Source organism: Lolium perenne, chromosome 5, assembly GCF_019359855.2.
Source record: "Lolium perenne isolate Kyuss_39 chromosome 5, Kyuss_2.0, whole genome shotgun sequence".
Classification (NCBI taxonomy): Eukaryota; Viridiplantae; Streptophyta; class Magnoliopsida; order Poales; family Poaceae; genus Lolium; species Lolium perenne.
In genome coordinates, this window is record NC_067248.2 from 162,080,116 (window position 1) to 162,107,084 (window position 26,969).

General features: G+C 45.6%; 1 protein-coding gene across 5 annotated transcripts; it reads left to right on the forward strand.

The window, feature by feature from the left end:
* The first annotated feature begins 3,912 nt into the window (after positions 1-3,912).
* LOC127300435 (uncharacterized) lies at positions 3,913-8,556 on the forward strand. Of its 5 annotated transcripts, none has more exons than XR_011745181.1 (6): positions 3,913-4,502; positions 4,754-4,898; positions 5,001-5,069; positions 5,303-5,466; positions 7,796-8,007; positions 8,087-8,556. XR_011745181.1 is itself a non-coding variant. In XM_071820126.1 (6 exons), the coding sequence occupies exons 3-5, from the start codon at positions 4,982-4,984 to the stop codon at positions 7,967-7,969; spliced, it is 426 nt and encodes a 141-aa protein (XP_071676227.1). In that variant the 5' UTR covers positions 3,915-4,502; positions 4,754-4,898; position 4,981; the 3' UTR covers positions 7,970-8,007; positions 8,087-8,556. The 5 variants fall into 5 exon arrangements, 3 of the variants coding, with proteins under 3 accessions (XP_071676227.1, XP_071676226.1, XP_071676225.1); XM_071820126.1 differs by having other exon boundaries at positions 3,915-4,502; positions 4,981-5,069; XM_071820125.1 differs by having other exon boundaries at positions 3,917-4,502; positions 4,970-5,069.
* Positions 8,557-26,969: the final 18,413 nt, after the last annotated feature.

A 26,969-nucleotide genomic window follows, 5' to 3' on the forward strand; every position in this document is an offset into this window, starting at 1 on the left:
TCCTCACCCTCAGCCCAGCTGTTGGCGATTTCCATTAACTTGATTATGGTTTTTGGCTTTTTCCGTCCGAGTTCTTCTATGTAACTTTCACGTCGGACGCCATCGCTGAAAGCGTTGATTGCTCTGTCGACAGATACATCTTCGGCAGCGTTTAGGAGTTTGGTGAATCTCCCGATGTATGAGCGCATCGACTCTTTCTGCTTTTGCTGGCAGTTTCGTAACTCTTCAATTCCGACGGGTCTCTTGTATGTTGATTGGAAATTGGCAACGAAGGCGTCTACTAGGTCGTCCCATGATTTAATGGAACCCTTCGGCAGCCCCCTTAGCCAGGCTCGCGCTGAATCCTTCAGGTAAAGCTGCAAGCACTGCATTGCTGCTATCTGGTTCCCCTTATGCAGAATCACGGTCTGCAGGTAGTCGTCTATCCAAGATCTTGGTTCCTGCTGCCCATCGTATTTGGCAGCGTCGGTAGGAGTGGGCTTGAACTTTTTGGGCGGCATCGTCTCGCGGATTTTGTAGCTTAAACAGTCGGCTCCCCTGAGTTCACCGTCGTACTCCTGATCCTCATCCGAAGAATCACTATCGTTGTCCTTCCTAGTGGCGCGTCGTCGCCTTGCTTTGTCGATCCTGCTCTGAGTGATTTCATCCCGTGCATCTTTCGCATGATGTTTTGAACCACTGGTGACATGGGCATACCCTTCGGGTACCCATTATTAGTATACCTGGCTCAGCCCAATATGGAGAAGACCCAATATGGAGAAGGCCCAACAAGGCAACCCGAAGAAGTAGTCGACTAGGACTCTTGTAAAACCCTAGGATGGTTGCATATATAAAGCTAGCCAGGGCACCCGAAATAGGGAGGCCAAGAGATAAACATAGAGATAGACAACATAGCTACGCCGATGGCGGCACCCTGTAAAGATACTTGTGTTCATATAGTGGATTGCTAGCAGCACGTAAGGATCCTCCACCGAGGGGACCCGAAGCTGGGTACGTCGTGTGCCTAATCTCGTCCCCGGAATCTCCATCATCGCTCTTCCCGAAAACCCTAGTCTAAAATACGTAGGCATTGCTGAGGTATTCCCTCGTCAACTGGCATGCACCGTAGTCTTTTCCTTTTGCGGAACTAGATTATTTCCTAATATCGCGAGACTTTCCAGGGCGCCGCGATGAGCTTGAGCCATGGATCCTTCAGGGCGCTGGTTGATGAGGTACGCAGCGAGGTTGGCTGTTGCTCCTGCAACGGTTTTCGGCCGTGGTATGCCTGCGGTGTCCGTAGTTATAAAGGACTTGGTCAGGTTTGACGTGATTTCTCTAGCGTCATCTTCCGAAAGCCTGGATAGCCTCGACCGGTGTTTGCCTGCCCCCTGAGTGTTTGGAGAGGCGCTCCCTTGCGAGCCCCTTCATCGTTCGCTGGATTGATCTGCCGCAGATAGGCGTCTCTCGAGGGTGGCTTGCTCTTTCGACAGGTGCTCCCGGTTTTTCTCTAGTATAGAGCGATAAGCATTGAGGGTTCCAACCGAGGTTCCTGCGGGGAGCGGTGTGTTGTTGAGTACTGCTGCCCTGGCAGCTGCCCACTCCTCGTCCGCGATGGTGTAGTCGCTGTCGTGGTTACTGGCGCTGTTTTCGAAACTCGCCTGTCTACTGGAACAAGGAGTATGGTCTCCGTCTCCTCTGTGCCTTGTGTTTCCCGTGTTATTGGCGACATAAACCTGGTGGTGTGCCGTTCTTCGGGTGGTTCCTTGGAAGATGCTGTCAATACTGTCCTCTCCCGATGAATACTGGGCATTGCAGATGAACGGCGTGTCGCTCGATCCCAGCCCGTGCCTGGTGTCGCAGTTCAAGCAGTAGTACGAAGTTAACTCCGAAGATGTGGGATCGTCGGATCCTACCGACATGGACGACACAGAACGGGGAGTTGAGGGCGCGGGCGAACTCGTCGAGCCTGTCATTCCAGCCGAAAGGTCGAGTGATGATGACGCGCTTGGACTTGTCGATCTGGAAGTGGGCGATTCCAGCAGTCGAAGGATTCCTTCCGCGTTGACGTTGTAGTGAACGCTGCCGAAGGTCATCTCCGTGTTTCCTTGTAGATCTGAGAAGTTTGAGCGGGAGGAATCGCTGTGCGGGGTGAACTCATAGGAGCCGAACCGAATCGGGCTTCCCAGGTTTGGCGATGACGGTGTAGATGAAGTTGCTGATGAAGTTGCCGGTGAAGTCGCCGGTGCCATGATTAGATCTGCCGATGACCGATCTTGTGCCGACAGGGTTCCCACAGACGGCGCCAATTGTCGAGGGTGCTCCTCGGCAATGCCCTCCGATAGGGGCTTAGGGTTGATGGAATCCTGCAAGCTGACACGAGACATCGGTTCACAGACAAGCGGGGAGACGATTTACCCAGGTTTGGGGCCCTCGATGAGGTAAAACCCTTACGTCCTGCCTGTCTGTTCTTGATTATGATGATAATGGGTTACAATGGGGTGCCGAATAGTTCGGCTGAGATCTCGTCGAGATGGCTAAGTACTAGGGTAACCTAGCTCTAAGCTTCTGTTGGCTAAGATCGCTAAGATTGGTTGTGTCTCTCGACAGCCCCTCTCCTGGTCTTTATATAGTAAGCCAGGTCTCAAGAGGTATAATCGAGTACGATTAGGTTTACACTAGATCTATCTTTAAACTTTCCTTGTTCGGCTCCTTTCGCGTCTTGTACTTCAAGGAATCTTCCGTTGCACCGTCCTAGTGGCCCACCTTGCCATCGGTACCTTCATGGGCCTCCGACTAGGAAATACGGGAAAGGGCAACATTGGTTAGCCGAAGGGTAATGCCCACGTCAATAGGGATCCTTTCGAAAGTGTCGGTGCTTTTATGGGGCTCCAAAACATGCCGACTCTTTTTGGGGAGCGCCGGTGCAGAGGCTTTCTCTCACTATAATTCCAATAGAGCTATTGGGAGCTCTATTTGGAGCACTGATGGAGATGCTCTTAGCAACCCCATCACCAAAAGTAACCACGTGCCTGCCGGACTGATGCGAGGGAGAGACTGCAGCGACCCTGCCGCGGCTACCGCTAGGTAGGAGCGCTGATACGTTGCAAACGTATCTATAACTAGTTGATTCCCCACGCGGTGCTGCGGACATTAGAGATGATCTTCATATATATAAAAGCATGAAGTCTATGAAAAACCATGCTTATTTGCAAATGAAATTAGAAGTTCAAACTATATAAACATGTATGTAGGTCTATTAGTGCTAATATAGTATTCCCTCCGTTCCATTCTACAGTGTCTATAGTTTTTTGGCACGGAAATTAGCGCAAGAGTATTCATTATATAAGACCCCCTGGCTTAACGATTTGAGATCGGAGTAAAATGAGGGAAATCGATAACTTTCTAAATAAACATAACAAATCCAATAAATCTCACTGGTTGACTCTCCATATATGTGCAGCCAGCAGGTTTTACTATTAAGGAAAGAAAAACAATGCTTCCTAAATCTAAGGAATCATTAGGGTCATGCATTAGGAATCTCAATTAATTGTTTCCCTTTTGTTTGGATTTTTTTTCATACATGTCCGTGTGGAAACTGACCGGTAGAGGGGGTATCTCTATCTCTACTATCTAAAAAGGAGGAACTGGTTCTGTTTCCTCCGGTCAAAGATTTCGTCCTACATATTTTCTTCTGACCATTTTACCCTCCCACCAAACTACGGACATACATTTCTCTACTATCTAAAAAGGAGGAACTGGTTCTGTTTCCTCCGGTCAAAGATTTCGTCCTACATATTTTCTTCTGACCATTTTACCCTCCCACCAAACTACGGACATACATTCCAAAAAAAAAAAAACACATCAGGCCAACTCCATGATTTTAGCCGAGAAAGAAGCATACATTCTCCACGAAAAATGTCACCTCCCTAGAGTCGTCAAGATCAACCTAACCCCTATGTTAAACGCTTGATCATTTAGGACTCGATCGATCTCGACGACGGGCGGCGTGGCTCGATCATCTAGAAAATCGATCGATCTCCACGACGGGCGGCGCGGCTCGCATGAACAAGGACGAAGTCGATGTAACAGATAAGGCGTGCGATCTCGAAAACGACAACTACAAGCCGTCACAAGGCGAGTTCGTCTATGGTCGTCGCCGCCGTCCCCACCGTCCCACGCCCGTTAACGCCCAGCAGCCACCGCCTTGAGACCCGCCGGGAGAGGGGCGAGGAGCCGCAGATGAGGAGAAAGTTGGGTGTGGATAATCGCCCACAGGAGGAGTCTCGGCAGAGTTGGGCGAGTTTCATTCAGCTCTCCCACCAACCTCTAGCGCCCGGATCCGCCCCGTCCCCATCCCTTCACGCCTGCGCTGCCCTTCCCGCAGATTTCACCGCCGCCGCCGTCCTTGAATCCACCGGCGCCGATGTCCCGCTGAAATCCACGACGCGCCGCCATAGCCTTGACCTGGATTGCGCCTACTCCTGTACTGGATCTAGGTGTGGCCTGGCTCCACGTATCTCCAGGTGAGTGCACCAACGAATAGTGGGTCAAGGACGGAGTATAACGCAGTGATGAGCTTTTCCCTTCTTCCTCAATCCATGTACTGACCTAGACGGATTTATTCTTTAGAATTATTATGCGCCTACGATCTGTCTTTTTGCTCAGTTGTCATGTTGATCGCTGCATCGATGCAACATTCCCGTTCATATGTTTACATTTTTCTCTGTGGATTTAAAAAGTAATTTAACCTTGCTACTCGTACTTTATTTCACAGATGATGTGCTACTTCAATTTCTGAATAAGAATGCAGTTAACAGTGCCTCAGCAGGATTCCTTGACTAATTGGTATCCCATCGGTGAATCTGGATTTCAGTGGATTTCAGTGGACATCGCATCCTACAGAGTTTAGGTCCATCAGGGTATGCTCCTCATCTCGTCCCTATTTACTTTTCTTTGTTTTTAAAATCTGTTTAGGTTCAATTTTCGTCAGGGTTCATCAAGAATGGGAACACAATGGGCAGGAAGAAAAAGGGAATCTAAATTTAAAGGGAAAAAATTTGATAATGCTTTTGGACCAGCTGATGATCAAGGTATCTATTGTTCCTACTATGTTTGAGAGATACCCTAAATTCTGTTTCAAATTCATATTTCTGTGATATGAAATGGAGGCTAATAGCATCTCGGGGCAACAAATATGTACCCTTAACTTAATGAGCTAGCTAATGGTGTATATATGCATTCCTTTCCTGAATGTATCGTAGATATGATTGTATTGTTGAAGGATGTTGATCATAATGTGTAATACTGTAATTATTTCCTCCAGAGGTTGTATTTGCTGAGAGCTTGCCAGTCTTGAGGTCAGTGACGGATGGTTCAATTCATGCTTGGTTTGATCTCGAGTGGGTGGGCGCAGCAGCGCTGGCCTATGAGGCGAACAAGCTGCTGGTGATAGAGAACGTGCAGGTAGCGCCTCGGCAGGACGGCGAGGTCTGTATTAAGATCTTTTCCGCTCTCCCTGACTCTCTCCGACCACTGATCCGGTGATGATAGTTAGTGCCTACATTGTATGGATTTTTTTTCTTTAGTTGGTATTTCACTATGGAACATCATGATAAATTATATTGCAACAACTTAAGTTTTTTTTTCTTCTACTAGATTGTCATGAGTGAATTGCCATGTGACTAAATAGTTGGGGATTACTTGACTTCTAGGTGGCCCTCTATGAGTTGTTCTTGTTTTGTGCTTCCCAAGTTCCCATCGAGTGGGAATGGCTATACAGTAACATGAACTGATGTATAGTGAAAACTGCTTGTAGAAACTTCAAACTGTACTCAGTATGGTGTAGAGATTTACTAGACCTTGTGGTTATGTCATGAAATGACATAACTATTATTTCTGATACACATTCTCCTGGTTTATTTTTCACGGATTCCTATCACATAAGTGAAGATAAGTGTAATGTATAAGCGATTGCTATCTGTCTTGAGCATTAGGAGTAGAGCTTTGCTTCATCCATTAATTAAGCAGAAGGTGCCCGGTTTTTAGGAGAAAATCGGGCGAAAACCGACAAAGACAGGGCCAAGCCCACACCCACCCACACAGTGCCGCGAAGGGTACACCGAGCCACCCTGGCTATCCACGGAAGCTACACAAACGCGAAGCTCAAGTTGGCATATGCCAAATAGATGGCTCCCCAAGAAAAGGTCGGTAGCTTAGATTCTGACGACGAGCCCCAGAGAGGAGATGCACAAGACCTGCGCCGAAAAGGACCTTCACCGCCGGACCGCCCCTCGAAGGTCATTGTACACCACCCAAAGGCACATTCGACTTCACACCAAGAGGAGGCCGGGACAGAGACATTCGGACACGCCGGGATGGAGCCGACTAACACGGTCTTGCAGCAACCAAACCAAGCTCAGCACCATTGTCGTTGCCACCCAAGCCCACAGTCGAGAGAAACCTTATCGCCCACGCGACCCAAGGTCAAGCACCCTCGAAGATGACGAACATTCGGAGCCTCCGCTCCGACACACCGCTGCTCCGTCGCGCCCTGCACGTCCACCAAGACCACCACCTTCTGGGGTTGTCGCCCCGACGTACCACCGCTCGCTCTGGAGCTGCAACGCCGCACGAACCGTCCACCCGCAACCCAAGCTGCACAGGGCAAACAGCTGCAGACCACGGGCATCACACCAACTCATCCGGGGCCGCCGCCCCGACATAACGTCGGACCGTCCCCTCCAAGACGCGTCCGACCGAGCCGACTGCCATGCCGCCCACACGGCCAGGGTTGCCACCCAAGCCGTGACAAGCCGCATCCCCGCACCATAGAGATGATGCCGCACCGCCTTCCAGGGCCGCCGCCCTACTCACAGCCACCTACCCGAGGCCGCCGCCTCGGCATCCTCCAACGCAGACTGCAAGGCAACGCAGCCCAGCAAACAAACCACCCTCGCCGAGAGAAGGTCATGCCCTCCAAAGATGACACCTCCAAGAAGGGAAGCGACGAGCCCGCCGCCATCGCCCGCTCCGACCAAGGCAAGAGATTGGGTTTTCACCCGGAGGGCACGAAACCTCGAAGGTAGTAGAGGTAGGAGCTCCACAACGATGCCTCCAAGAAGGGTAATGGCGCCCTAGGGCGTCGCCATCGCCGGCACCGACCAAGTCAAGCGGAGCTTTCACCCTGAGCAAGCACCCTACTGCCAATGCTTCCTTTACCGGCAGGGCAGCCGGAGCACGCCATCATGCGCACCATCACCGTCGTCCACCAAATCCAACACATGTGGCAACTCCCGCTGACGAAAAGATCTGGCCAGATTGTATATCACCGTAACCTTTGAAGAATTCCATCAACAGTACCTAGCTACGCTGACTAGCCTCAAAGACTATAAGCACTTCAAATGGTAGGGGCCTTTTTGGAAGATATTGCAAGGATGGAATTTTCTTGTGATCTGGTGGACAATAATACTGATTGCATCAGTTCTCTTCCTCATCAAAAGTTGCATGCCTCCCATTATTTGAGAAAGGTTTCCTGATGATACGTCTATGTCGAAGACTTGTGCGCATTCGACAAGGATTTGGATCCTCACGATACAGTATAAATGACAATGATGGATCTTTGGAAAATAGTTTGCTTTTTGTCTGGAAAGACAATGTGCATTTTGAAGCAATTTTTTGGTATTCATCAATCTAGAACTCAGTTGGACAAAAATGTATGTTCGTAAGGACATGGATGGACAATTTGTGAGCTTTTTTTCGGGGGTTGTAAACTGGTTGTTTGCTACCTAACTGTACTTGATTTTTTCTCTCTTTCCAGGAATTTAATTTCTCTGATGCTACGAGAGAAAGGCATGTTCGCCTCCCTGAAATTTACGTTGCAAATACTGCAAGGCCTCCCTGTATATGCATGACAATGGATATTTGCATCGTCACCTCAAACTATAATGTCTTCTCTCAGTATTATGAGATTCTGTTTAAAATCAGTTGGTGACAATGGATAATTTTCATTTACATGGCATATACTTATAGGTTTGACTTATTTAATTATCATATTGTAATACTTTCACTTCTGTGGGGTCACCGATTAACCTATGCTAAACATATGCAGATGATTACATGTGTACCACATATACGGTTGAGACAAGAGACAAGGTCTGTCACTCTTCCATGGCGCCAAGCGTTGGGTTGTGGGCCTACTGCGAGCCTCCTCCCTCGAGTGCCATAACCAACGACAAGCGGCGGAGAAGAACATGGGCGTGCCACCAGGGATAGGTAATGGCGGCAGCGGTGGGGAGAAGGCGCTCGTCGTGGCTAGCGACTGGAAGGCATGGGACTGGGCAGTCCGGTCGCCGGTAGTGGGGAGGCAAGGAAAGGATTCTTGACCAAAGAGAAATGGAGGGAGGTAGAAAGTGGGAAGGTCGAGAGTGGGGAGGCAGGCTAGAGGCACTAATAGGATGGTTTGTGTCCCAGTTTGGGTGTTAGTTTTTATTTTATTTTTTTGCAATGTCATGACTCAAGGAAAGTTTCAAGTTAATTAAGAGTTAATTAAGGCTTAAAAAGAAAGTTTGGTTATGCGTATATATGGCTGCAAAATTAAGGCCTCTCAATATGTATCAGTATCCTAAGCATTTGAAAACTCGTTGCTAAAATTATAGCTTCTCGAAATGCGTTTAATTGAATGTTGAACTACATGGTTGTCAAAACCAAAAGATATCATGGCACCATGGCAAGGCATTTTACTATAACTATAGAAGTGAAAAGGAAGGAGCACTACAGAAGTGAGGAGAAAGACATCAAGAGGCGTGAGGAGAAAGACATCAAGAGCATCTGACATAAATGATCGTCTTGACATATATCATATGGAAAATATCGGAGCAATCGAGGATTCAACTGATGAACCAAAATAGTATCGTGTAGGAGATATTTCTTTCTCGGTTGAAGATGTTGCTCGTAAGGCTTAATGTCATTCTATATATATGCATTGAGAAATGAAATTTGAGACCCGTGGCAACGCACGGGCATTTGTACTAGTTTGAAAAAAAGGCCAAGCTACAACCTTATATTCTGAAACAAATACCAAAAATCTATATGCATTAAAAAAAGGAACGGAGGGAGTAACTCTTAATAATATTAAAACACCAAAGCTTCAACACAGTTTGCAGTCGTAGATGAAATAATTCTGGAAAAATAAGGTAAAATTAAGATAGTTGTGGCTGCCTATTATCAATAGCGGCAGCTTGTTTGTGAACATTGACCTATTTCTATTCATCCTTTATCAATCTCGTGAGGGATTATTTCGTTCAGAAGGATGAGCTGAGAGTACCAATACCAAAAACTATACAAATTAAATGGAACTGGAAATGACGTGCGTGTGCGTTAATTGTTCAGTAAGGTACATCAATTATGAATGCCTATTTTTTTCTCCAGGTCAATCAGCTTTGGTGCAACACACAAATGGACCGAAGGAGTCGCCAGGTCAGGGCAAGATTTTGAACTGTACAAATGTAGTGTAGAAGAAAAAGGGTTCAGAGACATCAGTAAGTTCCAGCACCAACATCTCCATGGAGGATATCAGAGACAAAAAAAGGTTCTATATTAGCAAATCGATTTGGTAAGTTGGGTATGTTACCTCTGACCTCTTGAATCTCAATTCCAAATAAGTTGTATGTATCTGTAATTTTCAACACCAACATCTGCGTCGAAGATATCAGAGAAAAAAAATGGTCTATGTATATTAGCAAAATTGGTATGCTTGACTGTGAAATCCATTAGAAAACCTAAAGGAAGTGAGAGAGACTGCAAATAAGTAACATAGATATAGACAAAGAGGGAAAGATTGTGCCATCCCGGCCGGCAGCACGCGCTCTACTCGCCAAAATCCTGGTCATGTTTGATCACCGGCCGTCGCCGTCGCTATGGCCTATAGGACAAACAAAGAAAATGGGAGCTTCCCGTCCATACGCCATCACCGTCGTCGTCAGTTCGTTGTTGGCCTGGTACGGACACCATGCAGCTCCGTTGTCATCTGTGTCCGCGCACCTCATTTGTCAGGAGCGGTGGTGCTAGGCTATGGAGGAGAAGGGGCAGGGGGAAAAGGTGGAGAGGGACGATAATAAACAGCCGGCCGGCAGACCGATCGACGTGACGCATCATCATCGGTTAAATGGCCCGATCATTTCATATTAGCAGTATTAACTGTGATGTCCATCGAAGCTAAGAGTGTACAGAAAGCCCAAAACACAACGTTGGACTGGGCCTCAAGAAAGGGAGAACCGTGACAATAATCTACACCACATATTTGCTATCTAAGGGACAAAAATTATAGAGATGACGTGGCTGCATAAGGTTTGAGCTTGCAAACATTAATTGCATGCTAGTGGGGATGAACTTTATAGATATTATAGATTTTTTATGCTTCATGCTTGTTTTACACCAATTTCTATATGTTTTGCTTACACTTCGTTGTACTTTTATGCATTTTCCGGAACTAACCTATTGACAAGGTGTCACGGTGTCAGTTCCATGTTTTCTGTTGTTTTTGTATTTCAGAAAAGTTGTACATGAAATATTCTCGGAATTGGATGAAACAAAAGCCGAAGTTCCTATTTTACTGTAACGAAGACGGAGTCCGGAGGAGAGACGAAGAAGCCACACGAGGCGGCCTCACCTTCCCTTGGCGCGGCCCAAGCCCTGGCCGCGCCAAGGGGTGGTGTGGGCCCCTCGGGCACCCACCGACCTCGTCCTTCCGCCTATTTATTCACCTGTTCGGGAAAAACCTAAATACCCGAGCCTCCATCCACGAAAAGTTCCGTCGCGGCCACCATCGCCGACCCTAGCTCGGAAGGATTCTGAAGCTCTTCCCGGCACCCTGCCGCAGAGGGAGATCATCACCGGAGGCCTCTACATCGCCATACCCGATCCTTCATCCACGAAAAGTTCCGTCGCGGCCACCATCGCCGACGCTAGCTCGGGAGGGTTCTGAAGCTCTTCCCGGCACCCTGCCGGAGAGGGAGATCATCACCGGAGGCCTCTACATCGCCATGCATGCCTCCTAACTGATGCATGAGTAGTTCATGTCTGAACTATGGGTCCATAGCAGTAGCTAGATGGTTGTCTTCTCCAATTTATGCTTCATGTTTAGATCTTGCGAGCTGCCTATTGATACGTCTCCAACGTATCTATAATTTCTTATGTTCCATGCTAGTTTTATGACAATACCTACATGTTTTGCTCATACTTTATATCATTTTTATGCATTTTCCGGGACTAACCTATTAACAAGATGCCGAAGCGCCAGTTCCTGTTTTCTGCTGTTTTTGGTTTCAGAAATTCTACACAGGAAATATTCTCGGAATTGGACCCCACGAAGACAGAAGTCAATATTTTGCCGAGGCGGACCCAGAGAGCCAGAGAAGGGCCAGAGGGGGCCAAGGGGCCCCCACACCTTAGGGGGGGCGCGGCCCACCCCTCTGCCTCGCCACCAGGTGGGGAGGCCACCCTGGGGCCCCTTCGAGGCCACCATTCCGCCTATATATTCTCCCAGAAGTAAAAACCCTAAGGGCACCGGTCTTCCTCCACGAAAAGTTACGTAGCCGCCGCCATCGCGAAGCCAAGTTCGGGGGACAGAAGTCTCTGTTTCGGCACGCCGCCGGGACGGGGAATTGCCCCCGGAGTCATCTCCATCGACACCACCGCCATCTTCATCGCCGCTGCTGACTCCCATGATGAGGAGGGAGTAGTTCTCCCCCGAGGCTGAGGGCTCTACCGGTAGCTATGTGGTTCATCTCTCTCTCCCATGGTGTGATCTTTATGTGATCATGAGCTTTGTAATCTAGTTGAATATGTAGATGTTACTCTTGTTTATTATGCACTCTAGAGGTTACTTTAATATGAACTCCGGAGTCACTCTCCACGGTGTGATGGTGACAGTGTGCGCATCATGTGTGATTCCTTTATGAAGTTGTGGAGCTTGTTTACTCCGGCTTGAGGTGTGCTTTTGCAGCCCTATACAATGAATGTTGTTTGTTATCCAACAAGAGAGTGTTTGAGAGTAGCATTTATTTATTCAATTATGTGATCATTGTTGAGAGTGTCCACTAGTGAAAGTATGATCCCTAGGCCTTGTTTCTAAGCATTGAAACACCGTTTCCAACAAGTTCTGCTACATGTTCGCTTGCTGCCATTTTTATTTCAGATTGCAATTACTACTTATAATCATCCATATTACCTGTATTTCACTATCTCTTCACCGAACTATTGCACTATACATCTGACAAGTGTATTAGGTGTGTTGGGGACACAAGAGACTTCTTGTATCTTAATTGCAGGGTTGCTTGAGGGGGATATCTTTGACCTCTACCTCCCTGAGTTTGATAAACCTTGGGTGATTCACTCAAGGGAAACTTGCTGCTGTTCTACAAACCTCTGCTCTTGGAGGCCCAACACTGTCTACAGGAATAGAAGCATGCGTAGACATCAAGCTATTTTCTGGCGCCGTTGCCGGGGAGGTAGGGTAAAAGGTATTCACATCCTCCGACTACTAAGCTATTTCCTAGCACTATTGCCGGTGTGTGAGTGCTCGAAGCTATCTCCTTTAGATTCTGCAATTGCATCTTTTTGTTTCTTGTTTTTATTTTCACTAGTTAGGCTTAATGGAAAACAACAAAAATATTAGAGATCTTTATAGTATTTATCTTGAGTTAGGACATGAGGTGTTTGAAGAGAAAATTAAAAAACCTATGGAACTTTATATGCATGCTAATGGCAATGTTATTAGTATGAATGCTTTGAACACCATTGTTGCTAATGCTATGGAAAATTCTAAGCTTGGGGAAGCTGGTTTTGAGGAGCATGATATTTTTAGTCCCCCAAGCATGGAGGAGAAAATTTACTTTGATGATACTTTACCTCCTATATATGATGATTACAATGATGACTATCATATTTTCAGTCCACCTACTATTGAGGAGAAAATTAATTATGATTACAATATGCCTCCTATATATGATGATTATGGTGATGAGAATAATAATGATAGCTATCTTATTGAATTTGCTCCCACTACAATTAATAGTAATGACTATGCTTATGTGGAGAGTAATAATTTTATGCATGTAGCTCATGATAATAATGTTTCATGTGATAGTTATATTGTTGAGTTTGTTCATGATACTACTGAAAATCTTTATGGGAGAGGACAATATGGTTGTAGGGATTTTCATGTTACTAAAACACCTCTCTTTTTGCTTAAAATCTTGAAGTTGCGCTTGTCTTGTTTTCCTATGCTTATTGCATTATGCTTACATGACTTGTTTATTTACAAGATTCCTTTTCATAGGAAGTGGGTTAGACTTAAAAGTGTTTCTTATTTGCTTTTGATGCTCTCTTTTGCTTCAACTCTTATTTCTTGCGAGAGCATCATTAAATTTACTGAGCCCATCTTAATGGCTATAAAGAAAGCACTTCTTGGGAGATAACCCATGTTTTTATTTTGCTACTGTTTTGTTGTGTCTTGGAAGTTGTTACTACTGTAGGAACCTCTCCTTATCATGTTTATTTCGTTTTTGTGCCAAGTAAAGTCTTTGATAGAAAGTTGATACTAGATTTGGATTTCTGCGCAGGAACAGATTTTTAGCTGTCACGAATTTGTGTTTTTCTCTCTGTAGAAAACTCGTAAAATGCTGAAACAATTCATGAGTAATCCTCAGATATGTACCTAACTTTCATTCAACTGGAGCTTTTCCATCTGAGCATGTTAAGTGCCTCGAAAAAATTCATATTTACAGACTGTTCTGTTTTTGACAGATTCTGCCTTTTATTTCGCATTGCCTCTTTTACTCTGTTTGAGTGGATTTCTTTGCTCCATTAAATTTTAGTAACCTTAGGTAATGTCCAGAAGTGTTGGGAATGATTGTGTCCTTGCCGAACATGTGAATTTTTGATTATGCACTAACCCTCTAATGAGATTGCTTTGAGTTTGGTGTGAAGGAAGTTTTCAAAGATCAAGAGAGGAGGATGATATAATATGATGAAGAAGAGTGAAAAGTCTAAGCTTGGGGATGCCCCCATGGTTCATCCATGCATATTTCGAGAAGACTCAAGTGTCTAAGCTTGGGGATGCCCAAGGCATCCCCTTCTTCATCAATAACTTATCCGGTCACCTCTAGTGAAACTATATTTTAATTTCGTCACATCTTATGTGCTTTACTTGGAGCGTCTGTGTGCTTTTATTTTCATTTTGTTATCTTAGTTCTATGAATAAATTGGATCCTATCTATCTTGTTTGGGAGAGAGACACGCTCCGCTTTTTCATTTGAATACTCCTATTCTTCACTTATATTTGTTGAGTATTCAGTTTTCGCACTGTGTAGCTTCTAGCTCTTGGTTTTCATGTATCTCTTGTTCAGAGCTATTACTTATTTTATAGAAAGTACTCTATTACTTCAATTATATTTGTTTTGAGAGTTTCTTGCTATTTGGTTGGAAACAGAAAATGCTTCATGTGGTAGTTGGTATATTGTCTTGAATAATTTGATGCTTAGCAATTGTTTTGAGCCCTCAAGTAGATCATGTTTAAGCTCTTGCATCATGTAGTTTAAACCTATTAGTGGAGAACTACCGCAGAGCTTGTTGAAATTTGGTTTGCATGATTGGTCTCTCTAAGGTCTAGATATTTTCTGGTAAAAGTGTTTGAGCAACAAGGAAGACAGTGTAGAGTCTTATAATGCTTGCAATATGTTCTTATGTAAGTTTTGCTGTACCGGTTTATACTTGTGTTGCTTCAAACAACCTTGCTAGCCAAAGCCTTGTACTGAGAGGGAGTGCTTCTCGTGCATCCAAAACCTTGAGCCAAAACCTATGCCATTTGTGTCCACCATAACTACCTACTATGTGGTATTTTTCTGCCATTCCAAGTAAATTGCTTGTGTGCTACCTTTAAAACCTTTCAAAAAATTCATTCCTTGTTTTTGCAATACATAGCTCATGGGAAAGTAGCCTAAAAAACTATTGTGGTAAGGAATATGTCGCTTATGTATCCTAGTTCTTATAAGTTGCTTGTTGAGCGGTAACCATGTTATCTGGGGACGCCATCAACCTGTCACACCTTTGTTGAATATCATGTGAGTTGCTATGCATGTTCGTCTTGTCTGAAGTAAGGGAGATTTTCCATGAGTTAAATGGTTTGAGTATGCATATTGTTAGAGAAGAACATTGGGCCGCCAACCAAAGCCATGTATCATGGTGGAAGTTTCAGCTTGGACATTAATCCTCAAATCTCTTATGAGAATATTATTTGTTGTTGAATGCTTAAAGCATAAAAGAGGAGTCCATTATCTGTTTTCTATGTTGTCCCGGTATGGATGTCCTCAAGTTGAGATCTATCAAAATCGAGAAATCAAATGCGATTTATCTCCTTGGACCTTTGTACAGGTGGCATAGAGGTACCCCTTTGTGACACTTGGTTGAAACATATGTAATGCAATGATAATCCATGGAAATCTGAGCTAATTAGGACAAGGTGCGGGCACTATTAGTATTCGATGCATGAGGCTTGCAACTTATAGGAAGTTTTATACATAACCCATATGAATTATTACTACCGTTGACACAATTGTTTCCATGTTTTCAAATTAAAAAGCTCTAGCACAGGAGTAATCCCTGCTTCCCTCTGCGAAGGGCCTTTCTTTTACATTATGTTGAGTCAGTTTACCTACTTCTTTCTATCTTAGAAGGAAACACTTGTGTCAACTTTGTGCATTGATTCTTACATGCTTGCTTATTGCACTCATCATATTACTTTGTGTTGACAATTATCCATGAGATATACATGTTGATTGAAAGCAATTGCTGAAACTTAAATCTTCCTTTGTGTTGCTTCAAAACCTTCTATTAAGAATCTATTGCTTTATGAGTTAACTCTTATGCAAGACTTTTTGATGCTTGTCTTGAAAGTACGATTCATGAAAAGTTTTTGCTATATGATTCAGTTGTTTAGTCATCATCTTTTTGTTAGCGAACTATAGACCATTGCTTTGAGTCACTTCATTCATCTCATATGCTTTACAATAGTATTGATCAAGATTATGTTGGTATCATGTCACTTCAGAAATTATTCTTTTTATCGTTTACCTACTCGAGGGCGAGTAGGAACTAAGCTTGGGGATGCTTGATACGTCTCCAACGTATCTATAATTTCTTATGTTCCATGCTAGTTTTATGACAATACCTACATGTTTTGCTCATACTTTATATCATTTTTATGCATTTTCTGGGACTAACCTATTAACAAGATGCCGAAGCGCCAGTTACTGTTTTCTGCTGTTTTTGGTTTCAGAAATTCTACATAGGAAATATTCTCGGAATTGGACCCCACGAAGACAGAAGTCAATATTTTGCCGAGGCGGACCCAGAGAGCCAGAGAAGGGCCAGAGGGGGGCCAAGGGGTCCCCACACCATAGGGGCGCGGCCCACCCCTCTGCCGCGCCACCAGGTGGGGAGGCCACCCTGGGGCCCCTCCGAGGCCGCCCTTCCGCCTATATATTCTCCCAGAAGTAAAAACCCTAAGGGCACCGGTCTTCCTCCACGAAAAGTTACGTAGCCGCCGCCATCGCGAAGCCAAGTTCGGGGGACAGAAGTCTCTGTTCCAGCACGCCGCCGGGACGGGGAATTGCCCCCGGAGTCATCTCCATCGACACCATCGCCATCTTCATCGCCGCTGCTGACTCCCATGATGAGGAGGGAGTAGTTCTCCCCCGAGTCTGAGGGCTCTACCGGTAGCTATGTGGTTCATCTCTCTCTCCCATGGTGTGATCTTTATGTGATCATGAGCTTTGTAATCTAGTTGAATATGTAGATGTTACTCTTGTTTATTATGCACTCTAGAGGTTACTTTAATATGAACTCCGGAGTCACTCTCCACGGTGTGATGGTGACAGTGTGCGCATCGTGTGTGATTCCTTTATGAAGTTGTGGAGCTTGTTTACTCCGGCTTGAGGTGTGCTTTTGCAGCCCTACACAATGAATGTTGTTTGTTATCCAACAAGAGAGTGTTTGAGAGTAGCATTTATTTATTCAATTATGTGATCATTGTTGAGAGTGTCCACTAGTGAAAGTATGATCCCTAGGCCTTGTTTCTAAGCATTGAAACACCGTTTCCAACAAGTTCTGCTACATGTTCGTTTGCTGCCATTTTTATTTCAGATTGCAATTACTACTTATAATCATCCATATTACTTGTATTTCACTATCTCTTCGCCGAACTAGTGCACCTATACATCTGACAAGTGTATTAGGTGTGTTGACGACACAAGAGACTTCTTGTATCTTAATTGCAGGGTTGCTTGAGAGGGATATCTTTGACCTCTACCTCCCTGAGTTCGATAAACCTTGGGTGATTCACTTAAGGGAAACTTGCTGCTGTTCTACAAACCTCTGCTCTTGGAGGCCCAACACTGTCTACAGGAATAGAAGCGTGCGTAGACATCACCTATCATGATCAATATCATCTTTATGTAATTCTACATGTTATGTTTGCTGGGATCCGATGAATATTGAATACTATGGTGGAGATCGATTATACACTTGTCATATATTATTTGTGATCTTGCATGCTCTTCGTTGCTAGTAGATGCTCTGGCCAAGTATGTGCTTGTGACTCCAAGAGGGAGTATTTATGCTCGATAGTGGGTTCATGCCTCTAGTAATATGGAAGCGTGACAATAACTTCTAAGATTGTAGATGTGTTGTTTCTACTGGGAGAAAACAACAATGCTTTATCTAAGGATAATTCTATTGTTTACTTTACACACATTGCTTAATGCGATAAACTGTTTCTTGCAACTTAATACTGAAACGGGTGCGGACGCTAACCGGAAGGTGGATTATTAGTCATAGACGCAGTTGGATTACGGTCTATGTATTATGTTGTAATGCCAAAATGAATCTCATAGTAATCATCTTTTCATGTATGGTCTTTATTCTATCAACTGCCCAGCTGTAATTTGTTCACCCAGCATGTTATTTATCTTTATGGAGAGATACCTCTAGTGAACTGTGGACCCCGATCCTTTCTTTTATACTGATAAAATCATTTTGTTCTGTTTACTTACTGCAAGCACTGTTCTTTTTAATTCCACTGCAAACAAACATCTCTTTCCACACTATACGGTTAATCCTTTGTTTTCAGCAAAACCGGTGAGATTGACAACCTCACTGTAAGTTGGGGCAAAGTATTTGGTTGTGTTGTGTGCAGGTTCCACGTTGTTGCTGACGCCGGTAGTGCGTCCTGCCAAAAGTCAACTAGCAACACCTTCAGAAGTCACTCGTTTCTCCAACTAGTCGATTAAACATTGGTTTCTTACTGAGAAAAAACTTGCTATTGTGCTCATCATACCTTCCTCTTGGGGTTCCCCAACGGTGTGAAACTGCGGAACATCAAGCGTCGCCGCTACGATCTCTCCGCTCCGGCCACTCCCGCTTTAGCTGAGACTAGATCGGGTGCTCCTCCATGCGCTTTGTCCTTCCTCCCTACAACCTCGTGCCTCGGCCAGCGGAGTCAAGCTTGCCAAGCTCATCTCCCCACCAAGCTTACCGACATGTGCTCCCATGACCGTGCCTCCTCAGTCAAGCCCTCTCCAGCGAAGGACTCCAAGGCCGATGCCGCCGTCTCTCACCCGCAGCGACCTCCCCCAGCAGGGAAATTTCGGAAGGAGAATGGACGTGTGGTGGCCTCACGCTCGACCATCCCCATGTCTATGGTGGCGGTCACTCCGGGCAAGATGCTCGCCGTCCCAGCTGCGACAGCTGCCTCTGCCCTTCGGTCGTCGTCCTTTGCCCTCGACTCCAGCGAGGTGAGCTCCCTACGTGGATGGTGATTTGGAGCTAGCGTCGCGGTCGCCCTTGGCCACTGCCAATGTACTCGTTTCCAACCTAGTCCGTGCCAATGGCGATGGTGACAAACGTGAGGAAGATGTTAAGGAGGAGCTTGCGCCATTGGTAGTGGCCTGTCGCTGTTGGCCACTACCAATGGCCCCGATTCCAGCCCAGTCTAGGTCACCGGCGATGATGACGAAGGTGGTGATGGTGATGCGGTTGTGCGGTCCCCGCAGCTGCTGTCGACTGGCGATGATGTTGGTGGTGGACTGAGACTGCGCTTGTGGCCCTCCCCATGCCGCCTACCCCTGCACCTGCGGCCCCGGCCGCGTCCTGGTTAGGGGCCTCCGATGCAGCCGACATCGAGGAGGGCAAGGAAGAGCTTCCCCCCTAGACGTCAAGGTCTGATGTTGTCGACGGTGAGGCGGGAAAAGGGGCATCGCTCCTCGCTGCCGTGCAGTGGCCTACATCTTGGGCTTCCGTTGTGGACAACGACGACGAGGACCACGAAGATGAATTGGTCCCCTAGACTCCGATCCCTTCATGTGCTCTCGATACCTTGAGAACGGTCTTTCGGCATGTTACTGCTGTAACGCTTGGCGTCCTCTCAGCTTGTCAGCCCTCGCCAAGGCCTCCCCTAGATCCCGGCGTCCGCGTCAGGTCGTAGATGTGGCGATCTCAACAATGATCTTCCCTCTAAAGGTTTATTCCGGCAACTCAGCTGCTCCCTGTTTGTGTCTCGTCTTCCTCTCTGGCGAGGCGCAGGTGTCCATGCAAACGACGATGGCATTCGATATGCAGAGAAGACACCGAGGGCATTTTTTTTTGTTGTAGTTCATGGACTTCTATGTAATATTGAAACAACTGTAATGCCGTTTTCCTTAATATATTCCGGTATGTCTTTCAAAAGAAAACACATTTATCTAGAATTCAAAATCAGAATGAATAATCCCTCTCCCAGTAATTGTTTTTTTTTTGAGAAACACAGTACAAACGCAGACGCTCACATACATGCGCATACACCCACCCCTATGAACGCACACACGCACACCCTACCCCTATAAGCACCCTCGGAAGACTGAGCCGGCAGATTGGATCTTAAAATTGACGAAGTCATCACAGGCGCCTCGCTGTCGACGGGAACGTCGCCTCCCACTGAATGAATATTTCTCCTCTATGAGACACACAGATGTCAAACCTGGAGTTTGAACTCTGGTGGGCTGGAGATACAACCATCCTCCTAACCACCCAACCTCAGGTTGGTTCTCAGTAATTGTTTTCTTTTGAAGCTGTAGTGAAGGAATTTTTGGAAGATTGTAGAAATTCAGGAAATTTCATCTAAGATAAAGAAAAGCTAAACTAAAGCCCCCGCATACCGATTATGGTACGACCATACGTACATGCTAAGCTAGGTTCAATCTCTTTGTCACGGAAACGTAGCTGTAGTAATGACAAAGTTAAACAGAGCTAGTACAATCGAGCAAGAGCATGTACAGCTTCACATGCTCTCTGTCTAGACCATCTCAATCAGACCCTATCCGTATAATAACCGCTGTTTTGCAGGTTTGGAGGGAAAAAATGGACGGTTCAATGCATCGGACCTCCATACCAAAAACAATCCAGGCCATCTAGTTTCATGCCGTGGAAACCCTAAGTTCCCGGTTTCGCGAGGCTGTGCGAGCGCGAACCCTATCTCTTTCCCCTCGTTGTCGCGAAGGAACATTCAGCTCCTTCTATTTCCCCCTTTCGCCCACCTCCCGCCGCCGCGTGCCGACGCAAATTCCGGCCTAAGTGGGCCGTCCCCTCAAAATCTGTCTGGTACAAATACTTGCGCCGCCTCGCCGCATCCGTTCCGCCCGTCGGAGCGCCCGCATCCCGAACACATCTGCCAGAATCGGCCACAGATTTGCTGCCGCCGTGACGCCTCACCGCTGCCAAGGTATGGAACTCTCCCCAACTCCTCGCAGCTGCGGATTCGCCACCGCCGAGCTCCCGTAATAACTCCCTCGCCATTGCGCTTGTAGATGGACCCGTTAGCGCTGTTTTTATTGGAGGATTCGTCCTCGTCCGATGACTCCGATTTTGAGGAGTTATTCGACGACGATGTGGAGAAAACGGCTGTGATCCTCACGGCGAAGGAGATCTTGGACGTGAGACCGAAGAAGAATAAGGGTCAACCATGGGGCGGCAGTGCATCCCCCGGAACCGCGCTCTTGGCCATAGTTTTCTCATGCGGGATTACTTCGCCGAGGTACCAACATACCTACCTCATCTTTTTCACCGCTGGTACCGAATGCATAGATATTTGTTCAACAAGATCGTTGGTGCATGCGAGAACAATACGTGCTACTTCAAGCGCAAGAGAAATGCGGTCGGGCTCATAGGATTTAGTGCTCACCAAAAGATATCCTCCATCCTGCACATCTTCGTCTATGGCATTTTGGCGGACTATGCCGATGAGTATCTTCGCATAGGTGAAGATACGATAATGGAATCCGTCCGTTGGTTTTGCAAAGTTATGATGCGTGTGTATGGTCCGATGTATCTTCGAGCTCCCAACAAAGAAGATAACGTTAGATTAATGACCGAGAACGAACGCCGAGGTTGGCCAGGTATGCTAGGTAGCATTGATTTTATGCATTGGACATGGAAGAATTGTCCAAAAACTTGGCAAGGCTTGTACTGTGGCAGGAGCAAATTAAGAACCAACGATCGTGCTTGAGTCAGTTGCATCATAGGATCTTTGGATTTAGCTCATTTTTTTGGTTTGCCGGGTTCTCTCAATGATATCAATGTGTTGCATAGATCCCATCTTCTTTCCCGGCTAGCTAAAGGTGATGCACCGAATTGCAACTACACCGTCAACGGGAGGGAGCACACAATGGGGTAGTACCTTGTCGATGGTATATATCCGGAATGGGTCACATTTGTGAAGAGCATCAGGTTTCCAAGGAGCAGAGTTGAAGCTGATTTTGCAAAAACACAAGAGGCAGCTCCAAAAGACATTGAGCGCACTTTTGGTGTTTTGCAAGGTAGATTTGCAATAGTCCGAGGTCCACCCCGATTTTGGGATATGCAAACCCTCAAGGACATCATGACCACTTGTGTGATTCTACACAATATGATCATCGATGATGAGAGGGGTTTGAACTTATTATTTTTCTTTGATAATGTTGGCACCCGAGTCAGACCTGCTAGAAATCCGGATACTGTTGCGGCATTTTTTTAAACATATCATGAGATAGAGAATGCCGGGTCAGCAGAACAACTTCAGCAATATATCATTCAACACCATTGGCAGAGGCACGGCAACTAGGATTTATTTGTATTTCCAACCATTTGTTATTTGTTCAATTGTTGTTGTATCATTTCATTCATATTGTCTCTAAAACAAAACATCTGTTGTAATTTGGATTATTGTTTGTATTGTATGATACTAAACATTTGTTGTAGTTCGTATTATTGTTGTATTGTATGATACTAAAACATTTGTTGTATCAATTGATTGATTATGATTGATATATCCAATATTTGCAAAATCCTGTGTTGTGGTTTTGTTTGTGGGATGAAAAACGTTGCGCAGCCCAATGCGTATGGGTTGCCAGACGTTTTTTTTCAAATCGCAAAACATGTTTGGGGTGACCTGAAAACGCGTATTTGGGGTTTGGGTGTCTGATGCTCTTACCCGTGTTAAGGTAAGTTACGAGCTTCAAACGCTACTGCGGCATTTCACCTGCTTTATCTTACTACTACTGCATAGCATGTGTCAACACCCGGATTTTTTAAGTCCAGATGCCTATTATGCCATACATCACAATCCCAGGAATATTGTTTTTGCGAGACATAATAGATTAATATCACAGAACATCATTCATTACAAACCATAATTGTCTTACATCAAAGGATCACATGATCCAATCTTAATACAATAGTTGATCTAATGATCCATTACAAAACACATAGCGGAAGCGAAGTAGCGATCCATTTGTTCCACAGGCAATGCTTGACGTCAGGAGTAGTCCTAGTTATTATAGACGTCCTGCTGTCCATCCTCTTGGTTCTGGTACTCCTCTTTATAGTCTGGCCATTTGAATAGCCAGGGACAAAGCCATGAGTACTTTAAAGTACTCGCAAACTAATACTAGTGTAAGCACTATCAACTATAGAAAGGGGGTTCTAAGCTCTAGGTTCATTTGCATAACGTCAGTTTTATTTCATAAGCACTTAGTAGTAAAAGACTCTTTATTTGCCTAACTAACTCAAGTGGGAACATTAATGTCATTCCCACAACTCTGTTGTGATCAAGTCAAATTCACCTTTGAAGTTCAAGTCACAAGTCACCAGTCACATGTCACATTTTAAAAATGGTCTGATGACGGAACAATATGGCCTTTCCAACCGTCCATAACCGTGGACACGGCTATTCGAATAGGTTTACACTCTGCAGAGGTTGTACACTTGTGCCACAACTTTTGATTACATCCGTCAGGGATAGCCCTGAATAATCATACTCAGTATGCGGATCAGCAACCTTTCACTTACATACCCTAGTATAGGCATGTCAACACCTGGATTTTTAAGTCCAGATGCCTGTTATGTCATACATCGCAATCCCAGGAATATTGTTGTTGCGAGACATAACAGTTGAATATCATAAGTCATCATTTATTACATACCATAGCCGTCTTACAAATTCAGATCACATGATCCATATTACACAAATAGTTGATCTATCGATCAACGAACAAACACAAGTTCATAGCGGAAGCGTAAGATAGAAGGGGACTCTATAGTCCACAGGCCAACGCTTGACGTCAGGAGTAGTCCTAGCTGTCGTAGACGTCCTGCTGTCCATCCTCTTCATACTGATGTTCCTCTTCATAGTCTGGCCATTTGAATAGCCAGGGACAAAGCTGTGAGTACTTTAAAGTACTCGCAAACTAATACTAATGTAAGTACTAGCAATTCTAGTAGGGGGGATGCTAAGCTCTAGTTTCTTTTGCATAAAGCCAATTTTAGTTCACAAGTATTTGAAATAAAAACTCTTCATGTGCTAACTAACTCAAGTGGGAACATTAGTGTCATTCCCACAACTCAGTTGTGTTTCAAGTCAAAGTCACCATTTCCAATTCAAATCACAAGTCACCCTTCACATGTCACATTTTTGAAAATGGTCTGATGACGGAACCGTATGGCCTTTCCAACCGTCCATAACCGTGGACGCGGCTATTTGAATAGTTCTACACTCTGCAGAGGTCGTACACTTGTGCCACAACATTTGCAATAATCCGTCAGGGTTAACTGGCCCTGATTTATCACACTCCGTGTGCGGACTACCAACCATAACCTTTCACTTACATACCCTAGTATAGGCATCTCTCCCCATGAGCTTGGCCTCCCAGTGAAGACAAACTGTCAGCCTGGGAACTGCACAGGGCTTGGGCCGGACATTCACCTCATATTCACGTCATATCACATCATTTCATATTTTGTTTGGAGGCAGCCCTTGGCATAACCCCGCTGACGCTTGTTTAGAGGGAACCCATACTAAGATACATAAACTTCCAGTTAAGCCCTACCCATATCAGGTATTGTGGGGGTACTTGTAAAATTGGAATGGTATCGCATCCGAACCCAACCATCAGTTTTTGTAAAATTCACCATGTCATTCACCAGTCATATTCACCTTCAAAATCTTTCAATAGAATGAATCATCATTCCAAGGTTTTCAAAGTCATTTCATTTCACATACTCCCATCTAGAGTAGTCAAATTTTATTTGTTAACATAGCATCTAAGTATGAGGGGTGCTAAGTAATTTGCTTTGCTTCTAGGCTAACCTTGATACTCTTGTACTAATCCAATACTAACCAAGTGAATCATGAATCAAAAAGTACTTTGATAAAACAACAGTAAGTAAAGCTTGTAAAGTAAAACTGGGCAATAGGATCATGAACATAAAGAAAATGGGTAATGCCTTGCTCATGGTGAGCTTTGCACTTTGCAAGAGTATTATCTTGCCTTGGTTGGGGAATTGGTCAAAGTGGTCTTCTTCTCCTTGGAAGTAGACCTCCTCCTCCTCTTGATACTCCTCGGTACTAGCGTCTAAAATACGAATACGGGGTACACAATCATCATACCAAACTTATTTACTAAACTAGGCACACTTATGATTTACATAACTTAAACTAGCATCACACATTACTATTAAGTGGGTAGATGTGTTTTTCTTATTTAAGAAAAATAATTTCCTCTCATACTAATTAGGGTTTTACTTTTAATTACTTAGAGAAATAATTTCCTCTCATTATCTTATTAAGATTTAATTTCCTCAAACAATTATACATGAAATCATGTTGACCTAAGTCAACCATTCATCATCATTATTTGAGAAAATGATTTAAATGAGGTAGAATACCTCATACCATTTAACAATGCCTATTATGATTTAAAATCACCAAGCATTTCATCTAAGAGTGTTTGACCAGGGGTTCAAACATCACATGAATTCACTTGGGACAAGATTTAAATGAAGTAAAATACTTCATATGAATTGCATAATAGTTTTGGACAATATCCACTAACTAAAATAGCCATATAGTCCTTGATTTAATTTGGGCCATGATCACTCAAGGTAACCATACCATATTTTTGCATAAACAATTAGTGTAAGAGAAATGTGAATTATAGCAATTGAATTCACTTCAAAATTCAAATTGGTTGATTTTTAAGATTTATTTGAATACTGAAAAGTCTCTGACTTGTTATTTTTGTCACATTAATTCTACAACAGATTTCAAATAGAGACCAGTGTGGTTGGATAGAGCTTTTCATCAGCTTTCCAACACTATAAAATTCATCCAATTTGGTTGGGCAGATTTGAAACTATTCAATTTCCAAGACAGGACCAGTATTTGAATTTATACCAAATTGATTTAACAGGATTTGAATTTTTGGGCCTAGGCGGGAAAATTAACAGGCTGTGCAGCGCAGAAGGATTGGGCTGGCCCAGCTAACGCTGCGGGCCAGCTGACAGCAGGCCCCACCCATCAGCGAGCCAAACTCACCGAAACGGTACCGCGCGATGTGATCCGTTCGATTAGAGGGCGATCCGACGGCTGGCAGTCGTCGTCATCGTCGACGAGAGAGGAGCTCGCCGGCGGCTCAGGTAGGGGGTCAGAGGGCGATCCGTGGGTCCGGCGAGCGGCGGCGGTGGTCGAGGCGAGGTTGTCGAGGATGAGGAAGAAGCCTGTAGCAGTGGCGTTTCCTGGGGCAGCCTCCTTCTCCGGCGAGCTTCGGCGACGGAGAGCGGCGGTGAGGTAGCAATTGGGCGGCTCTGGTGGGCAATGCAGCGAGGCGAGGTGGCTAGGCTACTCAGGGAGGAGAGGGGAGTCGAGAGGCGTGCTCAATTTGAAGGGAGGGGAGTGGACGAGGAGGATCAGAGAGGTGAGGCGAGCTGGTTGGTGTGAAGAAATCATCCAGGGGCGGCCTCCTTTTATAGGCGCTCAAGGTGCTGCAAGGGTGCGGCGAGATCGACCAGGGCGCGGCGGTTCCGGCGGGCTAGAGGGCTGGGCAACGACGTGGCGGTGTTCAGCAGGTCCAGGCGGTTCTCCTGGTGGCGACAGCGGGGTCGGACGGCGTTGGATGGCGACGCATTGCTTCCGTGTCTGCGGGCGGCGTTCACGGGATCGTGTCGTCGTCTCCGGCGGCGGCGGTCATGGGTCATGGTCGCGCGCGTGTCTGGCGGGGTCGTGGTGGCGCTGCGACGCTCAACTCGTCGAGGGAGGGGCCAGGGGCTGCACGAGGTGGCCGTGCGGCGCGTGGCCAGTGGTGCCCGCGCGTGTACTGTTGCGACGCCAGCGGCATGGTCTGGCCGTCCTGGGCGCGCCAAATCCGGCGAGAATCTTCGTCCTTCTCGACAAGTGGTGATGCTAGGTGGTGTAGTAGAGCAAGGTGGAGCCAGTAGACATGGTGGCCAGGGTGAGGAGGAAGGAGAAGAGAGGGTGGCTTGACATGGTGGCATGGACCGGCATGGCATGGCTATGCCATGTTTGGCTAGCTCCTCTAGGGTGGTTGTGCATTGGTTGGGTGTAGAGGGGACCAGGGAACCAGGGTGAGTGA

Bases quoted from the DNA above. Each gene is read 5' to 3' on its own strand.
- LOC127300435 (XM_071820126.1), top strand. From the start codon at position 4,982: ATGGGAACACAATGGGCAGGAAGAAAAAGGGAATCTAAATTTAAAGGG. The intron at 5,070-5,302 runs GTATCTATTGTT...TATTTCCTCCAG, and splicing joins TGGACCAGCTGATGATCAAG to AGGTTGTATTTGCTGAGAGC. The intron at 5,467-7,795 runs GTCTGTATTAAG...CTCTCTTTCCAG, and splicing joins CGCCTCGGCAGGACGGCGAG to GAATTTAATTTCTCTGATGC.